The sequence below is a fragment of the Falco cherrug genome, chromosome 3 (assembly GCF_023634085.1).
Source record: "Falco cherrug isolate bFalChe1 chromosome 3, bFalChe1.pri, whole genome shotgun sequence".
NCBI classification, from domain to species: Eukaryota; Metazoa; Chordata; class Aves; order Falconiformes; family Falconidae; genus Falco; species Falco cherrug.
Genome location: NC_073699.1, coordinates 32,039,876 through 32,062,999, shown reverse-complemented (window position 1 = coordinate 32,062,999; position 23,124 = coordinate 32,039,876). Strand labels below are relative to the sequence as shown.

The 23,124-nt window shown below is 42.8% G+C and overlaps 1 protein-coding gene across 2 annotated transcripts in view; it reads right to left on the bottom strand.

The window, feature by feature from the left end:
• Window positions 1-1,663: 1,663 nt before the first annotated feature.
• Window positions 1,664-23,124, bottom strand: part of CDH17 (cadherin 17) — a 41,893-nt gene continuing 20,432 nt past the window's right edge. For both annotated transcript variants that reach the window (XM_027814261.2, XM_005445436.3), the window contains 13 exons: window positions 22,215-22,373; window positions 21,363-21,562; window positions 19,531-19,662; window positions 18,505-18,655; window positions 17,565-17,780; window positions 16,207-16,283; window positions 14,545-14,736; window positions 13,085-13,329; window positions 11,347-11,477; window positions 9,940-10,176; window positions 8,561-8,677; window positions 8,340-8,456; window positions 1,664-2,563 (listed from right to left, as the gene is read on the bottom strand). In XM_027814261.2, coding sequence (XP_027670062.2) covers window positions 2,454-2,563; window positions 8,340-8,456; window positions 8,561-8,677; window positions 9,940-10,176; window positions 11,347-11,477; window positions 13,085-13,329; window positions 14,545-14,736; window positions 16,207-16,283; window positions 17,565-17,780; window positions 18,505-18,655; window positions 19,531-19,662; window positions 21,363-21,562; window positions 22,215-22,373 — 2,084 coding nt within the window. In that variant the 3' untranslated portion in view covers window positions 1,664-2,453. The remainder of the gene's footprint in view (window positions 2,564-8,339; window positions 8,457-8,560; window positions 8,678-9,939; window positions 10,177-11,346; window positions 11,478-13,084; window positions 13,330-14,544; window positions 14,737-16,206; window positions 16,284-17,564; window positions 17,781-18,504; window positions 18,656-19,530; window positions 19,663-21,362; window positions 21,563-22,214; window positions 22,374-23,124) is intronic.

Here is a 23,124-nt window from a genome sequence, read left to right as displayed (position 1 = left end):
AGGGCTGGGGGTGAAGTCTTGGCAGGCAGGCAGGCAGCGGGAGGGTGAAAAAAATGAGATTATTTGTGGCAGGGTTGGAAAGGGTTTGTTTTGTTGGGTTTTTTTTGAGTGGGTTTTTTTTTGGGGGGGGGGTTAAGGGTAGGAATAAAATGCAGTACAAGAAGCACTAAGAAGTATGTGGGGCCCCAGCTGGAGGTTAGCTAGCAGCTGCATTGCTTAGGTAGTGCCCATGCAAGCATGGACATGACATGTCCCTTGAGTGCAGGGGACTTTGGGCAAGTAGGGTAAGGCAGTCAGGGTGCTGTGGGCCGTGGCTGTGCTCTGCAGCATGCAAGAGCATGGGCTGCCAAGGGCTCATTGCAGCAGCAAGGGGAAACATGCTTAGCCCCTAGAGATGCTTGCCCAGGGCAGCTACCAGAGAGGGAGCACCACAGGGTGGTTTCATTCAGATGTCTCCTACCACACGTGAACCACATTTGGTAGAGTAATACCTGCAGGAGTGCTGACCCCCCCATACACTGAGACTGAAAGTCTTTATGACTAAATATATGGTCAACACCCAAGGAGTGGGGACCTTTTTGTTTGTCCTAGAAGCTCTGCTGCCCACCAGGCTAAGGGCAGCTGGGCAGAGGGCACAGTGAGTTACCCCACGAGCCACAAGAAATTGCAGCAATGCCTCTGCAGGCTGAAGAAAGAGATAAGGTCCTGCTACCAAACCAGCCATGGATGTAGGTAAATAAGACAAGACATTGTTTGACTCTTCTCCAGAAAATATATTGTTAAAAATAGGAAATGAGTTGGGTAAAACTGGCAAACAGAAAGGCAAGTCAGAGAGATAGAGCAAAGTGGAACTTCTGCACATTTTCCCCATCTTCAGATAAAGCTGTATTGGTACACACAAGTACAACGACTCCTGAACTTTGGCTCCTTTATTTATAAAACAATATACTAATCCCGATCCCTGGACACACTGACGTAACTGAATGTCATTCTTTCCAAATATAATGGATTGCATTCCCATCATAAAATAAATACATTCCAGCAGTGAGCCCCACAGCAAATAACAGAGCTCTAACAGCTGGGGAAGCTGGGGTAAGAGGTACAACAATTGGGTTGCATTGCTGAAGCCCAAAAGCAAAGTTTTTTCTGGCAGCATTCTAGGAAAACCTATTATAATGCAATGCTACTAAAAAAGTGCTCTTTTCTTTCTAGTTCTGTGCTGCATGTAAAAGCTATTAAAAAAATCCTGCGTAAACAAACATACTCTTTTCCATATGACCTTTTCTTCAGTGTTTTCAAAAGTATATTGTCTTTTCAGTGTAACACAATATTTGTCAGCTTTTATTTATAGCTTAAAAGAGAAGCCTCCCTCAAATTGTCACCAAAAATGCCCTTCTATAGCCATGCTGTCAGGAGAAAGGCTTTCCTTCTCTGACTGTCACCCTGGGCTTAAATACATTTTACTGAAACCAAGATACAAGTGCCTCCAGCAATCATTGCATCTTGAATCAGCTGGATATGTGTCACTCTGGCTTGAGAGCCATTTTTAATCTGTATTATGCCAAAGTGAGGGTTAAATACAACAGATAACCAAGTAACAATGGTTTGTTCTCATGCACTCTCTCTCTCTCTTTAAAAAAATAAAAAAAAAAGCAGGCACTAAAACCTTTAAAGAACTTTTTTATTCTTATCTAATGTGTAGGGGGCAAGAACAATATTTGCAGCAGTATGATAAACAGAACATTACCCAATTCCACATGACTCAGAATGTCTTTTTTAACTCGGAAACGATAATGAAAGGCCACGGTGCTTCACAAACTGGTTATATTCTGTGGATATCAAAAATGAAAAACTGAAATGTCACATTGCTAGTTAGCACAAATTCACTAGCATAATGTAAGCAGGCATGACCCAGGGCAGATTACAGATTACAGTAAATTTGGAAGCTCCTTTGTTGAGAGTCAGAGATTCCTCCAATTTCATGGGACATCTTCAAATGTAGCACAGGACTTTATTTGCCATTCTGCTATTCGGTAACTTAGTGAGATGGAAAGATCCGAAGATGTGCAGTTAGACAAAATGTAGTCCTCTGAGAAGTCCATATTTACTTCAGCTGCCAAACAAAGAAGGTCCACACAAAGAAGGTCCAACACAAAAACGTCCCATGTATTCATCCTTGCAGGAGCTCAGCATTTGGTGTTGTCGTGAGTTAACACTTTGGCCAAAGCTGATATTCTTATTAATGGCTGCTGCTGAAGTGTACGTATGTTTTCTGCTTCATGACTGAATAGTATTAGTGAAACATGCTATTTTAGTTCACAAAAGTGAAGACAAAACCCTGGGAGCCTGCTTTTGCATGTTTGTATCCTCAGTTTGTGATAGTACACTTCTGGGCTTTGTGAGCTACAAAGCTCAGACCCAAAGGGCATTTTTGTCTCTTGATGAAACAGTCATTAAGCCAGTCTGTTGAGTTCAGACTTATCCCTTACATCTTTCTTATGTCTCTTCTTTTCATTTTTCTGTTTGTGTTTCATCCGAAAAAACACAGTCCCTAAAATTAAACCTGGAAAACAGAGAGCAGTCATCAGTAAAGGGAAGAGAAAACTTTCTGAAAAGGTATTTCAGCAAAGGATGTGACACCCACACTGTAATATCCATACTGCTTTACCCCTTGAACAGAAGGAAATGGTTTTGTGGAATTACAACATTGGACTGACAACATGTTCATGGACCCCAGGCATTGGTGAGCAGGATCAGATGCCTCACGTCTCAAAAGACTTCCCCCAAAGGAGAACATCTCCTCTAGGATCTGACCAGATGGCAAAGTGTCTTTTTTAGCCCCCCTTCCCTCTGAGCAGTGATCATAGAATCATAGAATCATTTTGGTTGGAAAAGACCTTTAAGATCATCAAGTCCAACCATTAACCCAGCACTGCCAAGTCCACCACTAAACTATGTCCCTAAGCACCACATCTACACATTTTTTAAACATCCCCAGGGATGGTGATTCCACCATCTCCCTGGGCAGCCTGTTCCAATGCTTGACCACCCTTTTGGTGGAGAAATTTTTCCTAATATCCAATCTAAACAACCTCTGGTGTAACTTGAGAACGTTTCCTCTTATCCTGTCACTTGTTATCTGGGAGAAGAGACTGACCCCCAGCTGCCTACAGCCTCCTCTCAGGTAGCTGTAGAGAGAGATAAGGTCCCCCCTGAGTCTTCTTTTCTCCAGACTAGACAACCTCAGTTCCCTCAGCCACTCCTTGTAAGACTTGTTCTCTAGGTTTGTCATATTTGCCTTGAAATGTAGTCCTTGGGTGTTTTTTTCCCAATGGAATGACAATTCTGTCACAGCAAATGAATAGCTTTTATAGCTTTTTATAGATTTTTATAGATTTAGAATTTTTTATAGAATTTCATAGATTAAATGGAGATTAATAACAGCAAAATTGTTCTTTGGGAACATCCTTGGTATCTGTTAGGAATAGCTGATGGACCCCAGAGATTTATGCACCTACGGCTTAGAATAGCTAAGATTTTCTTCTGGCCTGGATTAGAAGAGTTTATACCCTTTATCATCACTTGTCGTACTCAGTCTAAGGCAGGGGATCTCAAACTACGGCCCACGGGCTGGATACAGCCCCCCAGGGTCCTCAATCCGGCCCCCAGTATTTACAGACCCCCCTGCCCCCCCCAGCCAGGGCTTGGGGGGGGAAACCAAGCAGCCGCAGATGACTGCCTGCCACTGCATCCGCGCGCCGGCCCCCTGGTTAAAAAGTTTGAGGGCCCCTGATCTAAGGTGTCTAGATGTCTTCATATGCATATATTCATATGTATATATACACATCTTATATACATATGTATAGACACATGTATTTGATCTTTTAAAATCCTAATGAGCTTGTTACACTATATTTAAAACTATTTCCTCTTTAGCACTGTTAGATTATCACTTTCCATACCTCTTTGTTCCTTTAGTAAAGTATATAGGAGTGCTCAGCTACTACCCTTGCCCCATTTATTGCTCTGAATATCTTTTCTGTAGTTGTTCTTATTTTACATTCGTATTTGCAGTATTTGAGTAGTCAATCAAGAAACATGACTAGTATCTGCCATAGGATATTTATTCCCCCACGCTCTTCTCAAGTGGGAGAAATACCTTCCAGGAGAGAGACAGTTTGCCTTAATGAAAGAGTTTCTCCCATCAGAATAGACTGGCTGAAGGTTTGGGGTATATTATCTGTTTTGTTGTATTTTGGTTTCTAGTGTCTATGCTCTGTGTTTCTTTTAAAGAAAGTAAGGCCATAGAGGATCCTTGCTTTTGGGACAAAAGGTGTTGAGGTCTGAGCCAGAATACATTCTGGTGTCAGACAGGCCCCCAAGAGACAGCTGTTTTTATGGTCATATCTTCTGAGCTTCAAGGCCAAACTCAACATTTGTAATCTCCCTAGGTTTCATAAAATCTTTAGATACCTCTCGTTGTTTTTCCTTGCCCATCTCTGATCCCTGTTAAGTTCATCTGAGAGGCTTCCACCTGATTTTACCTTTGCAGTGAGAGAAACTTGCTACTTAAAAAACATGCATACCCATTTCAGGAATTCTTTTAAAAATCCTTTATGAGCTACGTATACTGTGTTTTTTAAGAGTCATAAAGAAGTAACAACTTTTACTATGCTCTCTGAAGCTGATCAGCTCTCTTGGAATGAAAACACCTTTAGTCATTTATCCAACATAATTTTCACTTAAATGTGACACTATACTAAGTGAAGGATCTGACTAAGGCATTGTGCAGAAATAAGTGATGCGAGAAGCTTGAACAGAGATGATGATGCGGATTGAGGGGTTTCTCTGTCAATCACATGGTCTGAGTATGGCTGAGTATGGCTATGAATTATTTTTACCTTCAAAAGACAAACACATATGCATCACATATGCATTGGCACTTTCTCTTGCTTGAGGGGTTTGTGTATTACAAAAGGAAATCAACACAGCTTTGGTTTTCTCTTTTTAGATACTGAACTTGCTCTTGGGGGCTTGTTCTGTCTTCCTTTAGAATTGAAGTAATGATAGTTTATGTAAGTTCTTGGGGTTTTTTCCCTTTTATTCTCTAATTTAATCCAACTCTTTTGGATATGAGGTCTGTAACATATATAATTCCTTTTCTTTGATTTTCTCCATGGGTCTTTCACACTTCCCTTGCTACAGCTGAGTCACAGTTTTCCAGTCTGGCTCTTGTGACCATCACATTCAAAAATCACACAGGACTGAGCGCTGACTTCTTCTTGCTCTTCACTTCCTAGGGGACTGAATCCCATCAACAGTCATCCTCACTACTTTTGTACTTACATAGATAAAGAGAATACTGAAGGAGCTAGAGGATGTTATGGCAGGACCCTTCTCGATCATCTACAAAAGGACAAAAAGTCTTGGGAGTCTGGGGAGGTCCCTGCTGACTGGAAGCTAGCCAATGTTATTCCAATCTACAAAAAGGACATGAGGGAAGACCCAGGGAACTACAGACCTGTTAATCTAACCTCAATTCCTAGAAAAATTCTGAAGAAGATCATACTGGGTACCACTGAAAGGAATTTAAAGAATAATGTAATCATCAGGCACAGTCAACAAGGGTTCACAAAGGAAAAGTCTTGTTTAACTAATTTGATGTCCTCTATGATAAGGTCACCCACCTAGTGGATGAAGGGAAAGATGGAAGATACAGTTTTTCTGGATTTTAGTAAGGCTTTTGACATTGTCCCTCACAGCATCCTTCAGGACCAGTTGCCCAGCTGTGGTGTGAGTGGATTCCTGGCGCACTGGGCAAAGAGCTGGCTACAGGGCAGGGCTCAAAGGGTTGATGTGAACGGGGCTACACCTGGCTGGTGACCTGTCAGCAGCGGCGTTCCTGAGGGTTCAGCTCTAGGGCCAGTTCTGTTCAACACAGGTATCACTGATCTGGATGCAGGAGCTGTACGCACCGTTAGCAGGTTCCCTGATGATACCAAACTGGGCAGTGCTGTGACTCACTTGAGGGACAAGAGGCCTTACAGAAGGATCTATGTAGGCTGCAGCATCAGGCAATGATTAATGGGATGAAATTTAACAAATCCAGATGCCAGATTCTGCACCTGGGGATGGAGTAACGCCAGGCACAAGTAAAGATTGGGAGAGGAGTGGCTGGGGAGCAGCGCTGCAGAAAGGGACCTGGGGGTGCTGGTGACAGCAGGCTCAGCGTGAGTCAGCAGCGTGCCCTGGCAGTCACGGGTGCTGGGTCACCCTGGGGTGATCGGACACAGCACAACCAGCGGCCCCAGCGGCGCCTGTCCCTGCGTTCAGTGTCGCTGCGGCCTCACCTTGCGCACTGTGTGCGGTTCTGGGGCCCACAATTTCAGAAGGATGTGAAGGTCCCTGAAAGCCTTCAGAGGAGGGCAACGCAGCTGGTGAGAGGGCTGGAAGGCATGTCCGATGAGGAGCGGGTAAGGGCTTTGGGCTTGTCCAGGTTGGAGAAAAGGAGGCTGAGGGGTGACCTCACCGCTCTCTATGGCTTCCTGAGGAGGGGAGGTGGAGAGGGAGGTGCTGAGCTCTTCTCCCTGGATCCAGTGACAGCACATGTGGGAATGGTTTAAAACTGCTCCAGGGGAGGTTTAGACTGGACATGAGGAAGCATTTGTTTACTGGGGTGGTCAAACACTGGAACAGGATTCCTAGAGAGGTGGTTGATGCCTCAAGCCTGTCAGTGTTTGAGGCATTTGGACAATGCTGTTAATAATATGCTTTAACTTTTAGTTGGCCCTGGAGTGGTCAGGCAGTTGGACTGTGATCATTGTAGGCCACTTCCAAATGACGTGTTGTATTGTATTGTATCCTGTTCTATCCTATCCTATCCTGTTCTATCCTACCCTATCCTATCCTATCCTATCCTATCCTGTTCTATCCTATCCTATCCTATCCTATCCTATCCTATCCTATCCTATCCTATCCTATCCTATCCTATCTTATCCTACCCTATCCTATCCTATCCTATCCTATCCTATCCTATCCTATCCTATCCTATCCTATCCTATCCTATCCTGTTCTATCCTATCCTATCCTATCCTATCCTATCCTATCCTATCCTATCCTATCCTATCCTATCCTATCTTATCCTACCCTATCCTATCCTATCCTATCCTATCCTATCCTATCCTATCCTACCCTATCCTACTATATCCTATCCTATCCTACCCTACCCTATCCTATCCTATCCTATCCTATCCTATCCTATCCTATCCTATCCTATCCTATCCTACCCTATCCTACCCTATCCTATCCTATCCTATCCTATCCTATCCTATCCTATCCTATCCTACCCTATCCTATCCTATCCTATCCTATCCTATCCTATCCTACCCTATCCTACTCTATCCTATCCTATCCTACCCTACCCTATCCTATCCTATCCTATCCTATCCTATCCTATCCTACCCTATCCTACTCTATCCTATCCTATCCTACCCTACCCTATCCTATCCTATCCTATCCTATCCTATCCTATCCTATCCTATCCTATCCTATCCTATCCTATCCTATCCTATCCTACCCTATCCTACCCTATCCTATCCTATCCTATCCTATCCTATCCTATCCTATCCTATCCTATCCTACCCTATCCTATCCTATCCTATCCTATCCTATCCTATCCTACCCTATCCTATCCTATCCTATCCTACCCTATCCTATTCTAATACTAAAAAATATTTTGTCTTGTTTTGGAAAAAGTTTTAAATTACTTGTTGAAGTTGCATCAGCTTATGCCTATAAGAAGAACATAATACTGTTCACTACTGTTTAACAATTAGACTGTAGTTTGTTCATGTAAATGCCAGATTCCCACGGCTCAAAGCAATCCTCCATATGAAAAATGGAAACCTACAAAGATGAAATAGGTAAATAAAACCATAATTGTAAGCTATGGGTATAGGCATTCTAAGCATGACATCCTTGGATGCTTCACTATTTTCCTATAATCTAGAAGCCCAAGACAAGGCTCCAATCCCTTCCTTGACAGGGAAAAGGCAGTAGGTAGCAATGAAATGACAATATGTGACAAGCGCAGCGGTTTCTTCTGTCGCAGCTGCTTGCTGCACTTTGAAGCAGAAGCACAGCCAAAGAAAGCTATTCCTATGACTAAAAACTTACAAGTTTGCAGCAAACATTATACACAATCATGAGATCTTCCCCCTTTTGCTCATTCTGCAACATTCATGACATCTTTTCACCCAAGTGCATTAGCATCAGAAATGCAGCAGCACCTTCATCTCTCAGAGACTTGGCTTCATATAAACCAAGAAACAGTGACCTACCAATGACAAGCAGGACCCCAATCAGAATCCCAATTGCCTGGCCGGGACTTGGCCAGAAGTGTTCACGCTGTACTTCGATAAAACATGACTTTTCACTTGAACACTTGCAGATGTTTACTGCAAAAAGAAATGCCATGAGGTTAAGGAGAAGTTTAGTAGTCCGGTTTGGTTATTCATAAATGTAACTTGTCTTGAAATGAATAGCTCTGTGCATAGCATACCTTCAAGATTCACTTTCATTTCCAAAGGTGGCTGTCCATTGTCATTAATTATTACTGGAACATTATAGACCTTCTCTTCAAAGTCAACATGTTTTGGGGAGAGGTAAGCATGAGTACCTGTAAGTAGGAAATGGGACATTCATGTCAGCACAAGAAAAAAAAATAGCTCAACATTCATACCAGCTGCAAATGATCCTTTAAGGCTGCTTTGCACATGATGGTAGTTCCTGTTTTCCTGTGTCTTCCCATATCTCATTGGTTTGCAGACATTAAGTCAAAAAGGATGGTCTAAAAGTCGAGTCTGGCCTTCAGCATAATATGGTCATAACATTTCCTTCCTAATTTCTACAGCTGACCAGATCTGATCTTGGGTAGTGCTACACTGATAGCATCACATCCAGTTCAAGAATAACCCCCGTACTCATAGAAGCCATAACCAACTTAAATTGTTCCCAAGATAATTTAGTAGGACAGACCATCCTAGCGCACGTACACTGACACATCTAAGACTCTTTACAACTTGGAAAAGTAAGACTGTAAGAGCTGTTGGGACCAGACCAAAGGTCTATCAGCATCAGTATCTTGTCTCTAGAATAAGTCCAGCGTTCATGTGAATCTGCCATTTTATTTTTCTACCAACTCAGTTTTGAGGCTATGTTCTGCAGTTCTTCACACTTCATTCCTACCCAAATAACTTTGTATAGTAAGTGAACTTTGCCTCCTCATTGCAAATCCATATTTATTGAACTGCACAGATCCTAGCAAAAAAAAAACACTTTGGAAAACCAGATATGAACTCCCTTCACTGCAAGAGCTGACCATTGAATCCATTTCCTGAATTTTAAATTATTATTTATCCTTTCAAAACTTGTCCCTTTCACATCATGGTAACCCAACTTTCTCTAGTGGGACATTTCATCAAACATCTTTCAGGAATGCAGACAGGCTCTGTGGGTCAAGCGCTTATCCATGTGCTTACTGACCACCTTCAAAGAACTCCAGTTGGTTTGTGAGGCCTGACTTCCCTTTGCACATGAAACGTCAGAAATAGACAGTTTGCAAACTGCCTTATTGATTTAGCCAAAGTCATTTGTATTCATTAAACACACAGTACATTTTATTCTTACATGTTTCTTCTCTCATAATTACTAGTGAAATTTTAGCTTGCAACATACTAGATGTTATCTCTTGAAAAAAATAATGACTTAGATGTACAAAAAAATAAATGCCAAAAAGCATGCAATTTCTCAACAACCTACTTTTTTTCTTCATGGAATACTGAATATGCAACAGTAGGAATGAAAAGGAATTCCATTTTTTTTTTATATTTCCCTGAGTACTTAGAGTCCCAAATCATTATAAAAATAGCTTTAACTTACCATTGACTTTTGAGATTTCCCAATTATTTCTTGTATTCATATCATCCGCGAGAGAAAAAGTAAATTTTGGATAATACCACTGTTCATCAGCATCAGCAGCTTGAATGAAAGCTCTCTCTCCTCCACTGAGTGGGTGGCAGAAGAAAGGTGGATAATCCATAGCTAAGTGTGGAGGGTTGTCATTCACATCACTTAAGTGTAGTATCAAGGTTGTTTTGGATTTTTGAGCTGCATTACCTGCAGAGTTTAGCAGAATGCAAAGTTACATGCACATCTTGGACTTACACACTGGCTCATTGTGTTTGCAGCTATTGTATGGGTACGCCATCAGGCAGAGAGTGGGAGGTGGTACTCTGTCTGCAGGTTGCAGAGGCGAGGTCTCAGGAGGTCCTGAGGGACTCGTGGTTGTTGCCACCACTTTTTAAAAAGTATGGTTTATTTATCCCCAATTCTTGCTAACTACAGAACACTAGCAAGCGAAAGGAGGCAGATAGACCATCATCTCTCATAAGCGGTCACATCCATCATATCTGGTAAGCTGTCATATCCAAGATGACTGGTGGTCTTTGGAGAACTCTTTTAAGCATGAAACTCCATGGGTTTCCCATCTCTCTTCTATATATAAGAAATGAAGTCAATATTCTGCCTTGGGGCCAAGACAAGGGGCCCGAGGAGAGCTTTCAGAGCCCTGTCATCTCTCCAGCCTGTTCCTGCAGGAACAGCCCCACTCCATCTTGGTGCTCGAGGAAGCACTCTTTTTTTCCTGACATACAAGAACTGCATCTTAACCCATATCCCCCCCAACAGTTGCCAGAATTATTGTTTATCTGTGTTTAAGAAGGGAAATCTAGATTTATATCAGATATAGTCCAGAGTTTTTAACCCCTATGAAATGTAAATCACATATGAAATCTCCTCAGATGGACTTTTGAAAGATTCTAATGGCTGGAACTAAGACCCCTAATATATTTCAGACCAACCAGTGTATTACTTTTATTCATAACAAAATGAAACTCTGTACAAGGTTGCAAGTTACTCTCCAGCTGTTTTCAGGAAGCCTAAATGTACCTACGACAAAGACTAAAAGCTTTACAGCTATAGAGGAAAAAGGTGGCAGAAAATGTTGATGCTGAAAACGCTGAAGAAATTCTGTCGCTGCATGCCATGTGGCTCAAGCAAATATAATGGTGTATGATAGCTAACTTAATGTATGCTTTTTTAATCCTCATTGCAACAGCAAGATTTCTTTTAAGAAAGTTAAATTCTTAAGAAAATTTTACTTCTAAGGATACATCACATGTTCCTGTACTTTTCATGGGTTTAGTCGTAGGAAGTATGATAATTCCTCACAACGCAGTAAGGGCAAGGGATCCCTCTGTGTGTGTATGGAGCCGTTTCATCACTTACTTAGCTCTGACGCAACAACCTCAACTGTGTACATTTCTTGTTGTTCTCGATCCAAAGTGGAAGCAGTGTATACCTGCCCGGTGGCTGAATCAATCCTCAGCCATTTCCTCACGTCACCTTCTAAGGAGTATCTTTGGAAAGAAAGAGGGGGAAAAAAATCACATATACTATTCCAAATCAGGAAAAACTGCTGACAAAGCAAATACTTCTGTTTTTTTTATTTTAGGCAAGCGGCTTGATTACAACTGTACTCAAAGAGAGAGTTCTTGGAAAAGTCCCAGTACTACAGCCAACCAGGAGAGAGAGACAGAGGAAGGGAGGCCAAAATCATTGAGGATGATTGTGAGCAGAACCATGGGAACACCACCATTCCTCTAGCCTATGTACTGCAACTCCACCTTCCTCCTGACTGGGAAACCTGAGGCTTTCCTGAGCTCTTGGTCCAAAAGGGCATTCTGTCCCAACCCCATGTCCCTCTCTCCTCTTCGCATCTCCCGTGCCTTGGTTTTGATGAAGGCACAATCCAAAGGCTGGGGGGCAGAGGGAGCATGCAGCCAGGCATCCCTTTTTGGATCAGCAAGGGGCCAGGGCCCAGAGATGGACGACAGTGGCTATCGGCTGCCAGTCTGGAGCAGTTTGTAATTACCATTGGGGCAGCCTTGGAACAGAAAGTGCTTTAAACATCCCCCCATAATTGCTTTTATATTACTGTTTAAAAAAACAACCAAGGTCTTTGGATATTTACTTACACAAATTTAACTATGAACATATGACCCAGTAAAGCACAAGCATTTGCTTGGGTAGATGTGACCTGACCTCCTCATTCAACGTTTTTGTTCTTTCAGTACCCCTTGCATTAAAAAGAGCATGTTGACATGCTTGTACATCTTTTACTTTTTATACTTTTTATTTTATGCCCTTTAACCTATTTTCTAGCAGAAATGTGGTTCATGTATATATGAATTCCTGTCATCTGTCTCTATCATCATCCCCCAGAGGTTCTGGACTATGTGGCTCACGTTCAAACCAGTTTGACAGAAGGCCAAACATTCTAAGTTCCCAAAAGTTAGGGGAAAGTAGAAAGCCAGATGAGAAACCTCTGGGAATAAAAATCCACAGGAGGCCCAACAGTCATATTCTGCAACTCCATTAACTACTTGGTGTTTTGCTGGATTTTAGTTAAATTTCAAGGATTGTTTGTTTTGGGTTGATCTGTTCAGCATCCCAGCTGGGAATCATGCAGCAGGAGCCACAAATAATTCTATCCAACTCTACTGTGTAAGGTACATCTATACCATGCAGCACAGCACTGTGCAGAGAACCGTGAGCTGGCAGAGACTCAAGGTGACTTGATCATACAACATGGTGTTGGTAGTATATGCTTCATTCATTTATTAAAGGTAATGGAAGCCCTGGTATTCTCAGACTGGCTCTGCCTTTTTCCTGGAGACTTATATTGTCCTTCCTCCCTTTTAGTTTCCTGGTTCAAGGGCCCTGCTGGTGTATGCTTGTCACAGCACAGAGAGAAAGCTGGCTAGAAAGGCACTGCCCAGCAGTCTGCTGCAGGTGGGTCACTGGCCACCATCCCACCGCACCTCTACCTTCTACCAGGATATAAGACTTTTGTATAAAAATACTTCCTGCATGCCAAATATTGGGTGTGTTTTCCTTGTACCTCTTTTAGAACAATTTTCTAAATCCTAAATTCAATAAATAAATCATGGTCACTCTCTTTTACCGTACAGTATCCCCCTCAGGATCATAGGCCTCCACCGTTATGATCAGAGTATTGACAGGAACATCTTCAGACACTTCTTTATTGTAAACTGTCTTGTGGAAAACAGGCGGTTCATCCACGTTTGATACGAAAACTTTAAAAATGGCAAGGGAGCTCGAGTTGTACTGCACGCCTGGCACCAGCGGTTCAGGGTTTGTGGCATTGATCACCAGGTTGTATACTGGAGCTGCCTCAAAATCAAGAGCCTGGATAAATTAGAAAGAAGAGGTGCTTTAAGCAATGGCCCCACTGCCACGGGGAGCTCCCATGGGAAACTACGAAGTCCCCTTCTTCTTAAGGAGGAAATTGCATCCCAGATACAGACGAAATAAGGGAGAGCTGTCAGAAGCAAAATGACAGTAGGAACAGTCAATTTAAATGAAACCTCATGCCCGTTCTGAGGCCTCCTCAGCAACTGCATTTCCTAATAATATTGCCACCTGCCTGACGTAAGTTCAATAACTATACCATGTTTATAGCAACAGTATTTGTAGCTCTGAACGAGAAGGCCTAGGGTAACCTCCAGGTGACAAAAGTCATGCAAGGGTTGTTACACCACAGAGTTTCTTACAGTTGCCTCCTTGGGAAAAAAAAATGCCAAGGCTGAGCCTGAAGATGGTCCACCAAATGCCTTTTGGCCTGGCTGGTGGCAGGTGAACTGGAGGCAAACAACATCATCCCTTGGAAAATGTCCTGGATCTGTAATTCAAGTGCCTTCAAGAAGGCTGATTTCAAAGGGAGAGCACTTTTGCCATTGAAATTCATGGGTGCAGAAGTTTTCCTTATATTCCTGCCTCCAGCATTCAACATACGGGATGTATCACCCATCACAGCCCATGCTGACCTTGGTTTTGACATAGTTAACGTTTGCCTCAGCAGGAACAAACTGCCTCTCCATCCTGACACTGAGACATGCTGGTCTCACTTCTACCTCCCATTGCAAGAGGCACCAACAGTCCAGAGCACCAGCAGGAAAAGGATCTGCCCCGTTACAGCCCACCACCATGACCACAGCCCATGGAAGCATTTAGCTGTCTTTCTGTTTTCCAGAAATGCTGCTGCAAAATCACTCAAAGCCACTTCTTTTTCTTTATGGTGCAAAAAGACCTGTTTCACCAACCAGAGCCTGCCCTTCTGGAGAAGGGGACAGCAGCAGAGCCAGCTGCTGGTGGTGGAGGGTGAGTAGGGGACAGCAAGGGCAGGAGGCTAGGTGTGCCTGAGCCCTGCACAGGCACGGTGCTTGAGCCCAAGAGTGGGGCCTCCTGCAGTAAGCAGCATGCTTAGGGTGTCCTCATCCCTGCCACCAGCCAACCCCCACCCCCCAGCCCCCAAGTCATCACTAGGGCAGTTACTGTTTATGACAAATATATACATATACATAGATACAGTTATAAAGGAGAAGAATAAACCCATCTATTCACCTTATTAATCTTGACGAAGCCTCGGTTTGTTTCAGGATCTGTCTCTATGATGAACGTGTTGTTTGGATCTCCTTCCTTCATTTGGTAAATGATGTAGGAGCTCCCTGTGGCAGGCTCGTCTCTATCAGTAGCTTGGATTTCCAATATCACTGTTCCTACTGGGATATTTTCTGCAACATTCACGTGGTGATACTGAGGAGAGAGAGATGGTTGAAACACGACACACCAAGCACCATCTGCAGTTAAAAACTTGAGCACTACAACAAGCTTGTGACCCACAGGCACAGATGTATTTTAACCCACAGCAGCGTTGTAGGGGAGGGAAGTAGTGCGTGTGCTTCACAGCAGAGACGTAACCAGGTTAAAAGAGATGTACAAAAACATTAGCGAAGTGCCTTGCAGCAATACTTGTGAGCTACCTCACTGCCCAGGGGAACCTAAAGCTGCAAGATGGGCACTAGAGCCTCTGCGAAGCTCGTATATCCCCCTTTTTAGCCATACATTTATCAAAGGTGATGGCATCTCTGTCAGTGGGCAAGCTACTACTATACCAACAGTCCCAAACCATTACCTCCTCTGCTGAAACCACTCTCCGCATTCATGCAATACAGCAGTAGGTACAGTACAGCTCCTCTGCATCCAGTGAGCACCCTAACCACTACCGTTAAATATTTAATTGTTCCATGCAGCACAGGCCTTTGCCACATTAGCAGCCCAGCTCCATTTACTCTGCCTGATATGTTCCCCGATTCAGCAGTCTCATCTTGAGACCAGGTCCTGGACTGAGACCTTGAGGTGAGAAAGTCAACAGCCTGCTATGTATGCACCAAGTCTGCATGTGCCTAAGCTCTCGCCACCATCAACAGAGAGCTGGGCCATGCAGTCAGCAAAGCCCAAGACTTTCCTCAAGAGACAGCTTCCTCAAGAGGACACCTCCACCTGCTGGATCAGACAGGTCTCCCAAGCCCACCGCCTACATTGCCTACAAGTATGGTGGGAACTTAGACACCTAAATGCAGACATTCCAGCCACTGCAGTGTCTGCAGGGAGGCTTGGGCCAGCAGGCAGGAGTCACAGAAGGTCTGCAGATCTCTCTGATAGATGCCAGCACCACCACCAGAGGAAAATGCAAGAGCCTGACACCCGTTTTAGAACCAAGGGCCAGCAGGTATGCGTTTGGGCATGGATCACTGAACCACTGTTTTTGGTTAAAGCAAATAGGGCCTTTGATCTCCATTCACCTTCTGGCTTTCCCGGATACATGAATATTGTGTTGGGAAGGGAACTTGGGAGATGTTAGCTTTTTTCCATTTAGCTATTTTAACTAATTTTAAAGCCTTTTCTTACTCCTTTCCCTCCAGAACTTACATTTCTGAATAAACTGCTTTAATAGAATCATTCCCTTCTGTACACATAGTTTCCCACTGAGCAAATTACCTTCTATTTCAGAATTAACTATGTCAGTCTCACTGTTCACCCTTCACTGTCTAGATAGAGTTTATATGCAGGCTTTGAAACAATATATTGCCTTTATTTTCTCTAGTGGATTGCTCTGTTACTTGTGCTGTAAATGGTTGGTTTCCCATTGACATTCTATAGACATACGTTCAGACATTTCTCAAATGTTATTGAGACATCAAAAATGAAATTAAAAGTACTCACATCTGATATTTCAAAGATGGGAATCTGATCATTGATGTCGATGACGTGTATTTGCACATCACAGATCGTTTGGAATACTGCATGGAAAGGGAACAAACAACGTCAAGGCAACCCTTCTGCCAAAAATAACTTTCCTTCAAAAGGGTTCACTCTGAGCAAAAGTGAGCTGCCAAATTGCCCAATCCAAGCAAAGTCCTGCTGTTGTAAGACGTACTTAATTTCCAATATTTCTAGTCAGTGACAACCTCATTCTCTATCTTGCTATTCACCTTCCCAATTCCTTCAGCATTGTCTCATCCTGTTTCATCTAATTTCCCTAATTTTTTTTAAACCATATTCCTTTACCAGGATGATGATAGCTATGAATTGCTTCTACTTGCCTTCTTAATATCACTTTTGTATGTCAAAAAGTAAGCTCCAGGTTGTTATGTTACCGTGTCCTCTTGGTGGGCTGTTAGGCAGCACTCTCATTATTACAGTTACAGACAGACTTGAACTTCAGATCTCAGTGCTAGCTGGTCAGGGACACCCATAGCCATGGGGGTTTGTGATTTTAGAAGCATACTCTGTCTGGTCATGTGCTATTTGTACGTAGCTGAGTTTTAGTGGTTTACAGATGTGCTTCATGAGCTGAAAGTTAAGGAATATTCCAAACAAAACTGTTTGGATGGAATTCAAATAAGTATCCAAAATGAATTGGATTTGGTTTTTGTATCATCTGCCTAAGCGATGCTATTTCATTTACAGAAATGCCACATTGCTTTCTTCACATGCCAGTTCCTCCACCCACAAGTTTTGCCTGACTATAAGGTCTCCAGCATAAAGCTTTAAGCTTTAGCATGGAGTTTGATTTCCTTTCCATTCAGTTAACCACAAAGGACTCCTGGGAATTTACATAACGGACAAGATTCTTTTTGAAGATTAATTTCAGCTCTTAATCCTTTAAAATAAGTTATCTGGACTCTGAGCAGCTGTGTTTAATTTCTTGATTTTTTTCAGTAAGTCCCTTTGAAAGATTTTGGGGAAAAACCACAATCATATCTTCTCTTTTTTTTTTTTTTCTTTTCTTTTTTTTCCCCTGTGGAAGGAAATCTTTTACTGGAGTACTTGTTAACAAGCTTCCCAATTTAGCTATGCTCTGCCCTAGAGCTGGTTTCCTTCCATACTTGCATTATGAATCACGATTAACCTCCCTGCATCTCGAGAACAAGGCAGTACCACACCAGAGCGAGCCAGCTCTCAGTGCTGCTGCCCATCCAGTGAATCCTCCAGGTCTCCCCTCACCCCTTGGACACTGAGCACAGGGGATGTCAGTGTGAGCAAAGTTATTCCAATGTGTAACAGCAGTCGTTACATACCAGCATCTGTCACCAGCACCTTCAAAGAATAGTTGGATGCAATGCGCTTGTTTAATGAACGGCTAGTTAAGTGCAAAACCCCAGTGTCTTGCTGAATAAAGAACAGATTACTTGCAGGAGCATCAGGAACCTGACTTGCAATTTTGAACTGCAGACGAGAGTTAAGAGTGTTCTCCTCATCCATGTCCGTTGCCAGCAGAGTGCCAATATTACTCCCTGTAGCAGAGGACAGACCAGAGTCAGTAAGATCATGCAGTGGTCCTGTTTCTCCACAGAGATACACACTGACAGCAGTGATAACATTGCAAAGGGTAGAGGGGCAACAAAAATACAGCTGTGTGGAAAACACTGCAATGGGCACAATCATTTGACTTCTGGGAGTTCTTCCTCTAGCATCCCAAACAGCTGCTTTGGGCTTGGGGAAGTCCATAAGGACTGGGCTACTTGTTTTGATCAGAAGAAATGACTAACAACAGACACTTCAGCCTTGGAGCTTTATAACTGATGTGAAGATTTAGGAACCGGTTTCAGTAATGGTCCATTGAAGTCAAAGGCATGATGCTGGTGGAGCATCTGGAACACGGAAAATGGGCTCATGCCACTTTTAGAGCAGTATTTCTTGTATTAGTAATAAAAAGGGTGTTTTTATGTTTTAAGCATTTGTCCAGAACTGTGGTTGTGGGAAAATGCAATTTTATGTTTTAAATGGAACGGCATTTTGTAAGTTGGGGTCTTGAGTCTGTCCTTCTCAGGTTATTGAAATCCTTTCCACATGAATTACTGAAGTGAAAACAACAGGCCTGTTTGCACAGGAAAACATTTCTCCAGCAGAGCCACATTTTACTCTTTGGATCAGAATTTCTAGCTTTATTTGCACTCAGCTTGAAACAATAACTGGATTAGAATGATGTGTATGAATGAGTAGAAGCTGTTTTCTTACCTCCACCTTCATTTTCTTGAACTTCAATTACAGTGAGGGGCTGCTGGCACACAGGGGGATTGTCATTAATGTCTTCCACAATAACAGAAACATGCAGAGGCTTGTCCACCAGCTCTCCCTGCTTATCTTTTGTGACCACAAAGAAATCATACTGCAATAAGAATATTGAGATTAGGTGTTTTGAATGTCCACTGTGACCATGTTTTGCATTTATATGTGCAACTATGGGAGCATTCCATGCAAATGAAATATCCTCTCATATGTTTCTTCAGTATTTTCACTCTGTTTAATTCAGAACTCTTCCATCACCCCTTAGTGCCTGAGGTCTGAGTTCTCAAAAGAATTTAGAAGTCCTGAATACTTCACTTGCACTGTGAACTTGCTCTCACAAAAATTCAAGAAAAGTAGGAATATGTCATTTTTGTCACCTTGCAAATTCATCTGTCACATACAGAGATAGGATTCCTCCAGCATATCTGATCTCTGGCCTATTCCGTGCACAAATTTCCTCCAAGAGTGGAAGGGGACAGAGGGTTTTCTGTCTAAAAGACCCCCAGATGGGGAACTTCAGGGTAACTATAGTTGCAACTGTAAGTTAAACTCTGCTTCTGCTGTGGAGAGATCCCTGAGGCCCCTGGGATCTGGAGCAGATCTGAAACATCCAAATCTGCTGACCTCCACAGAAGCCACTGCCTACCTCTTTCTCATGCACCTACAGTCCTGCCATGGCTGGTCCATGTTGTACACTATATATACACTGTGGGCAGTGATTGCTACTGCCAGACCCCTGGAGAAATGTAGGGTACCAAGCTGAAAGCTGTTTACAATGTAGTAGATGAATGGGCTTTCATATCTATCAAGTCATTCCCAAACAAAAATGACAAGGAACAAAGCTTTTATTTCTTTTTTCTTTTTTTTTTCCCCCCTCTGTCCTTTCTAGTGAGCTTTCTTGTATTTACTTTCTCACCAATAATCAGCTTCCTGCTATGGTCTCTCCCATCGGTCAGGTTTTATGTGTTTACTTACAGTATCCTTTTCTTCCCTGTCCAATGGTTTGGTCACATAAATAACACCATTCTGATCGACTGAAAATGGGAGCCTGCGCAGCTTTTCTCTTTCAAAAAGGTCATAAATTACATCTGGCTCATTTGACTGCACCTAAAACCATAAAAATAAGTCAGGATAGGAAGTCAGAAGTGTAGACTGAGGTTTAACAGGGATCATTTTGGGACCACAAACAGAAAAGGTTACATTCCTGTTAGCTTCATAAACCAGAAAATTAACAATCTGTCAGGCTCTTGGGATGAGTTGCAGAAAAAAAGACTGATATCCACCTCTGCTCTCCGAATTGTGATGAAACCACTTCACCTCAGTTTCTCCAGCTGTCCAGGTGGGCTGCAACACTTACCTTTTTATGGAAGGGTTTTGAGATGTGGAGCTAAATGGTGATACATATATCTATTAGGTGATAACAATATGTATTTGAATGTCTTAGCATGAGTTTATTCCATCTCCTTAGACTGTCTATTCCTGCCTGTTGTTTTGGTTTATCTAATTCGGGGATGTGGAACAACAAAACAAATACCCAGTACCTATGCACATATGTGTGTGCATGCTCTTTACATACATCAAAGTCTGTGATGAAGGATCTTTAGTGGGGTGCTTCAGATTTAAAATAAAATGCAGTGAACAGGCTGCCAAATTAATGAAGGAGTCAGTATTACTGTTTATGTTTTATACTATATAGCAGCAACTGCATTTCATTTTCTCCTAGGCAGACTCGACATGTCATTGGCTGCCACATGAAATTTATATACAAGTGAGCCCAGAATGGGGACACCACTGCAGATTACTTTTTATTCCACCTGCTGCCACTGAGGCCAGTAGGAATAGCAGCAAGTCAGTTACTCTTGCAAACAGGATCCAGGGAATCCTGACATGACCAAAGGATGATGGCATTGGGAGTGTCAATGGCAAGGCATTTTTCAAAGTCAAATATTTCTAAAAGGCTGCTGGCCTTTTAGTTAATATCTACAGATGTATACTTTGCTATGGGTCTGCAGTTATCAGCAAAATATTTTGCATTTGCACTATGAAAAAGGAATACCATGGGAATGCAGAATGCTGAAGGAGGGCATTTCATTCCTTCCCATGTACTTCTGATATAGCAGGTGTGCTGCATCACACAAAACTGGTCACAGCAGATGTCCCTGAGTGCAGGGGACTGCTCACAGCAGGGTTGCAGTGGAGTTGGTCCCCTGCCAGGCTCTTCTGCGGATGGAAGAAGCTAACCTCAAAATAACCTTCAACAGGTTAGCTCTTGGTTCCTCCAAAGCCTGGAAGGCCCATGGTGTTAAAGCAAGGGTAAGAGTGCTCAGAGAAACTCATTGGGAGAGAAGAGCGCACCCAACTGCCATGTGTCTGTCTCAGAGCCCCTTTGGGTGTCTCAGGGGCTTTATCTTCCATATTGTGCCAAGCAGGCTTCTAAAGCACCTTTTTCTTCCAGTCATTATGCTGTAACAAGATTCCCTGAATGTTTCCTCTGTCTATGGGATATTCTCACACACAGGCAGTGCCAACAGCCTCTCCAAACTGACAGCCAAAGTCCAGTCACTCTAGCATTTGTATTGACTGTGTCTCAGTCACCTTCAGACCATTAACTTTCATACTAAAAGTAAGTTAATGAGACCTGCACTAAAGATCATTTCCAAAGGATACCATATAAAAAATAACTAGGAGATGCCAAAGTCCTTCTGAAGAGCCTGGCATTGAATACAGTGGGGACACCAGAGTTAGCTGGGAGAAAAAGACTCCGTGGCACCAAGAAGAGATGCAGGGAGTGTGACCAAGGACCCTACCTGGCTGATATTGACAGGGTGGACCTGGGTTGAATTTTCTTGGATGTGGATGATGGGGGGAGCTTTCCACAGGCTCTCCTTCACAGTGATGATCACATCAGCACTGCTGGTGAAAGCATTCATTGTCATTCCTGCCATGTCCTTCACAGTGACGACAAGCGTGAAGGTGTCCTGCTTTTGAGGATCTAAGTAATGAGAGCCTACAGACAAAGGAAAGAGCCAAGTGAAAGGACGCAGAGGCTACGGAGATGGTTATCTGCCCATTGCCTCCTACATGCACTATGCTGCTTCATCTGCTCCAAACGCTCCGTAAAAAGGCCTCTGTGCCAAATCTCAGCAAGCCAAATCTTTGGCTTCTCTGAACAGTGCAGCACAACGTCATATGGATGTAATCATATGAGACCTCTGTGCTGTGGTCTCATGTTGTGCAGATGCATCACTGAACAGCCCTCACTCCAGTTAGGCACTTGTTCAGCCCAGCAGAAGAGATGGGTTTTTTAAATCATTGCAGTTAGGTTGAGATCATCATGGCAGATGAGTTTTCTTTTCATGTTACTGCTTTTGGATTTCTAGGTTTCTAGGAAGACAATTAATCCCAAGATCCCAGCCCAGCGTAGTCCTGAGGGCCAGAGGATCTACCTCTGTTCTCAATGTACTTTTAGATGCCAATCTCCATTTCTGCTAATTCCCTTGAATTTGGTGGGACACAAAGTTCCCCAAAACCTCGGTGGAATATGTTCCACAGACCATGTTTATTCAGAATTTAACATTAGAGCTGTGTTATTGTTTTGTTCCTATGTACACTCAGGGACTCACGGTTGCTTTTTGACAAACAACAATCTTTTTACATACCCATCTTACTTGGTGAGATTGCTCCAGTTACATTATTGATCTGGAAAAGCATTTCTGCATAAGGGTTGGGAAAATGATGGAGAATGCTGTATGTCAGCTGTGCATGGGGAGTTGTAGGATCATCTCGGTCAGTGGCGTGGACATACATGAAGGGCTTGCCTGTTCAGATTAGAGAAGAAACAGTAGTAAGAGGAGACTGAAACCTCAACATATAGTCCATACGAGCAGAGCTCTCAAGGCAGGAAGGCAGCTTATGGGGAGCTGCTGTTGTTTCATAATGCATCTCTTATGGTTAAACCATGCTTGTGTGTGAAGGTAACATTGTCTGTGTACCATTCCACAGGTCCCTCCTCTACCAGCTCTGCTTAGTAGGATCACAACAGGTCTGAAGACCAGTTGATGAAGGTGACAGCTAAATCAGAGGGCTATACCACTCAAGAGTGCCTGCACCTGGAATGTAGCTCATTGGTATCCCTCTTTAAGACCACTTTGCAGTCCTTGTACAAATCAGTTCAACACAAAGCACCTTGAGAAAAATGCCCTACAGCTGTAACAGTTATAAGTAAAAGGACAATCATACACTGAAAAAAAAATATAAAGGAAATGCATGGTGACGTAAGTGAATTTTTGCCTTCTGATCACCAATGCAACGTGCAAAATCTTTTTGACTTGCATGTAGTTGAAGAATACGGTAAAATATTGCAGAATGGTTTTCTGACCCCATGGAGCTTTATAAGCATATTCTTTAGCAAAAGTTTCTTCTTGAGTCCATAGTCACAGTGATAACAGCTGGCTTAGTCCTTTTTTTCATTTCCAAGATGTGGGTCTTGAACTGCTCTTTGATACTTTCCTGATTTCTGGACTGGATCATGGCAATCCATAATCTGAGACTCCTAAACACTAAGGTTCA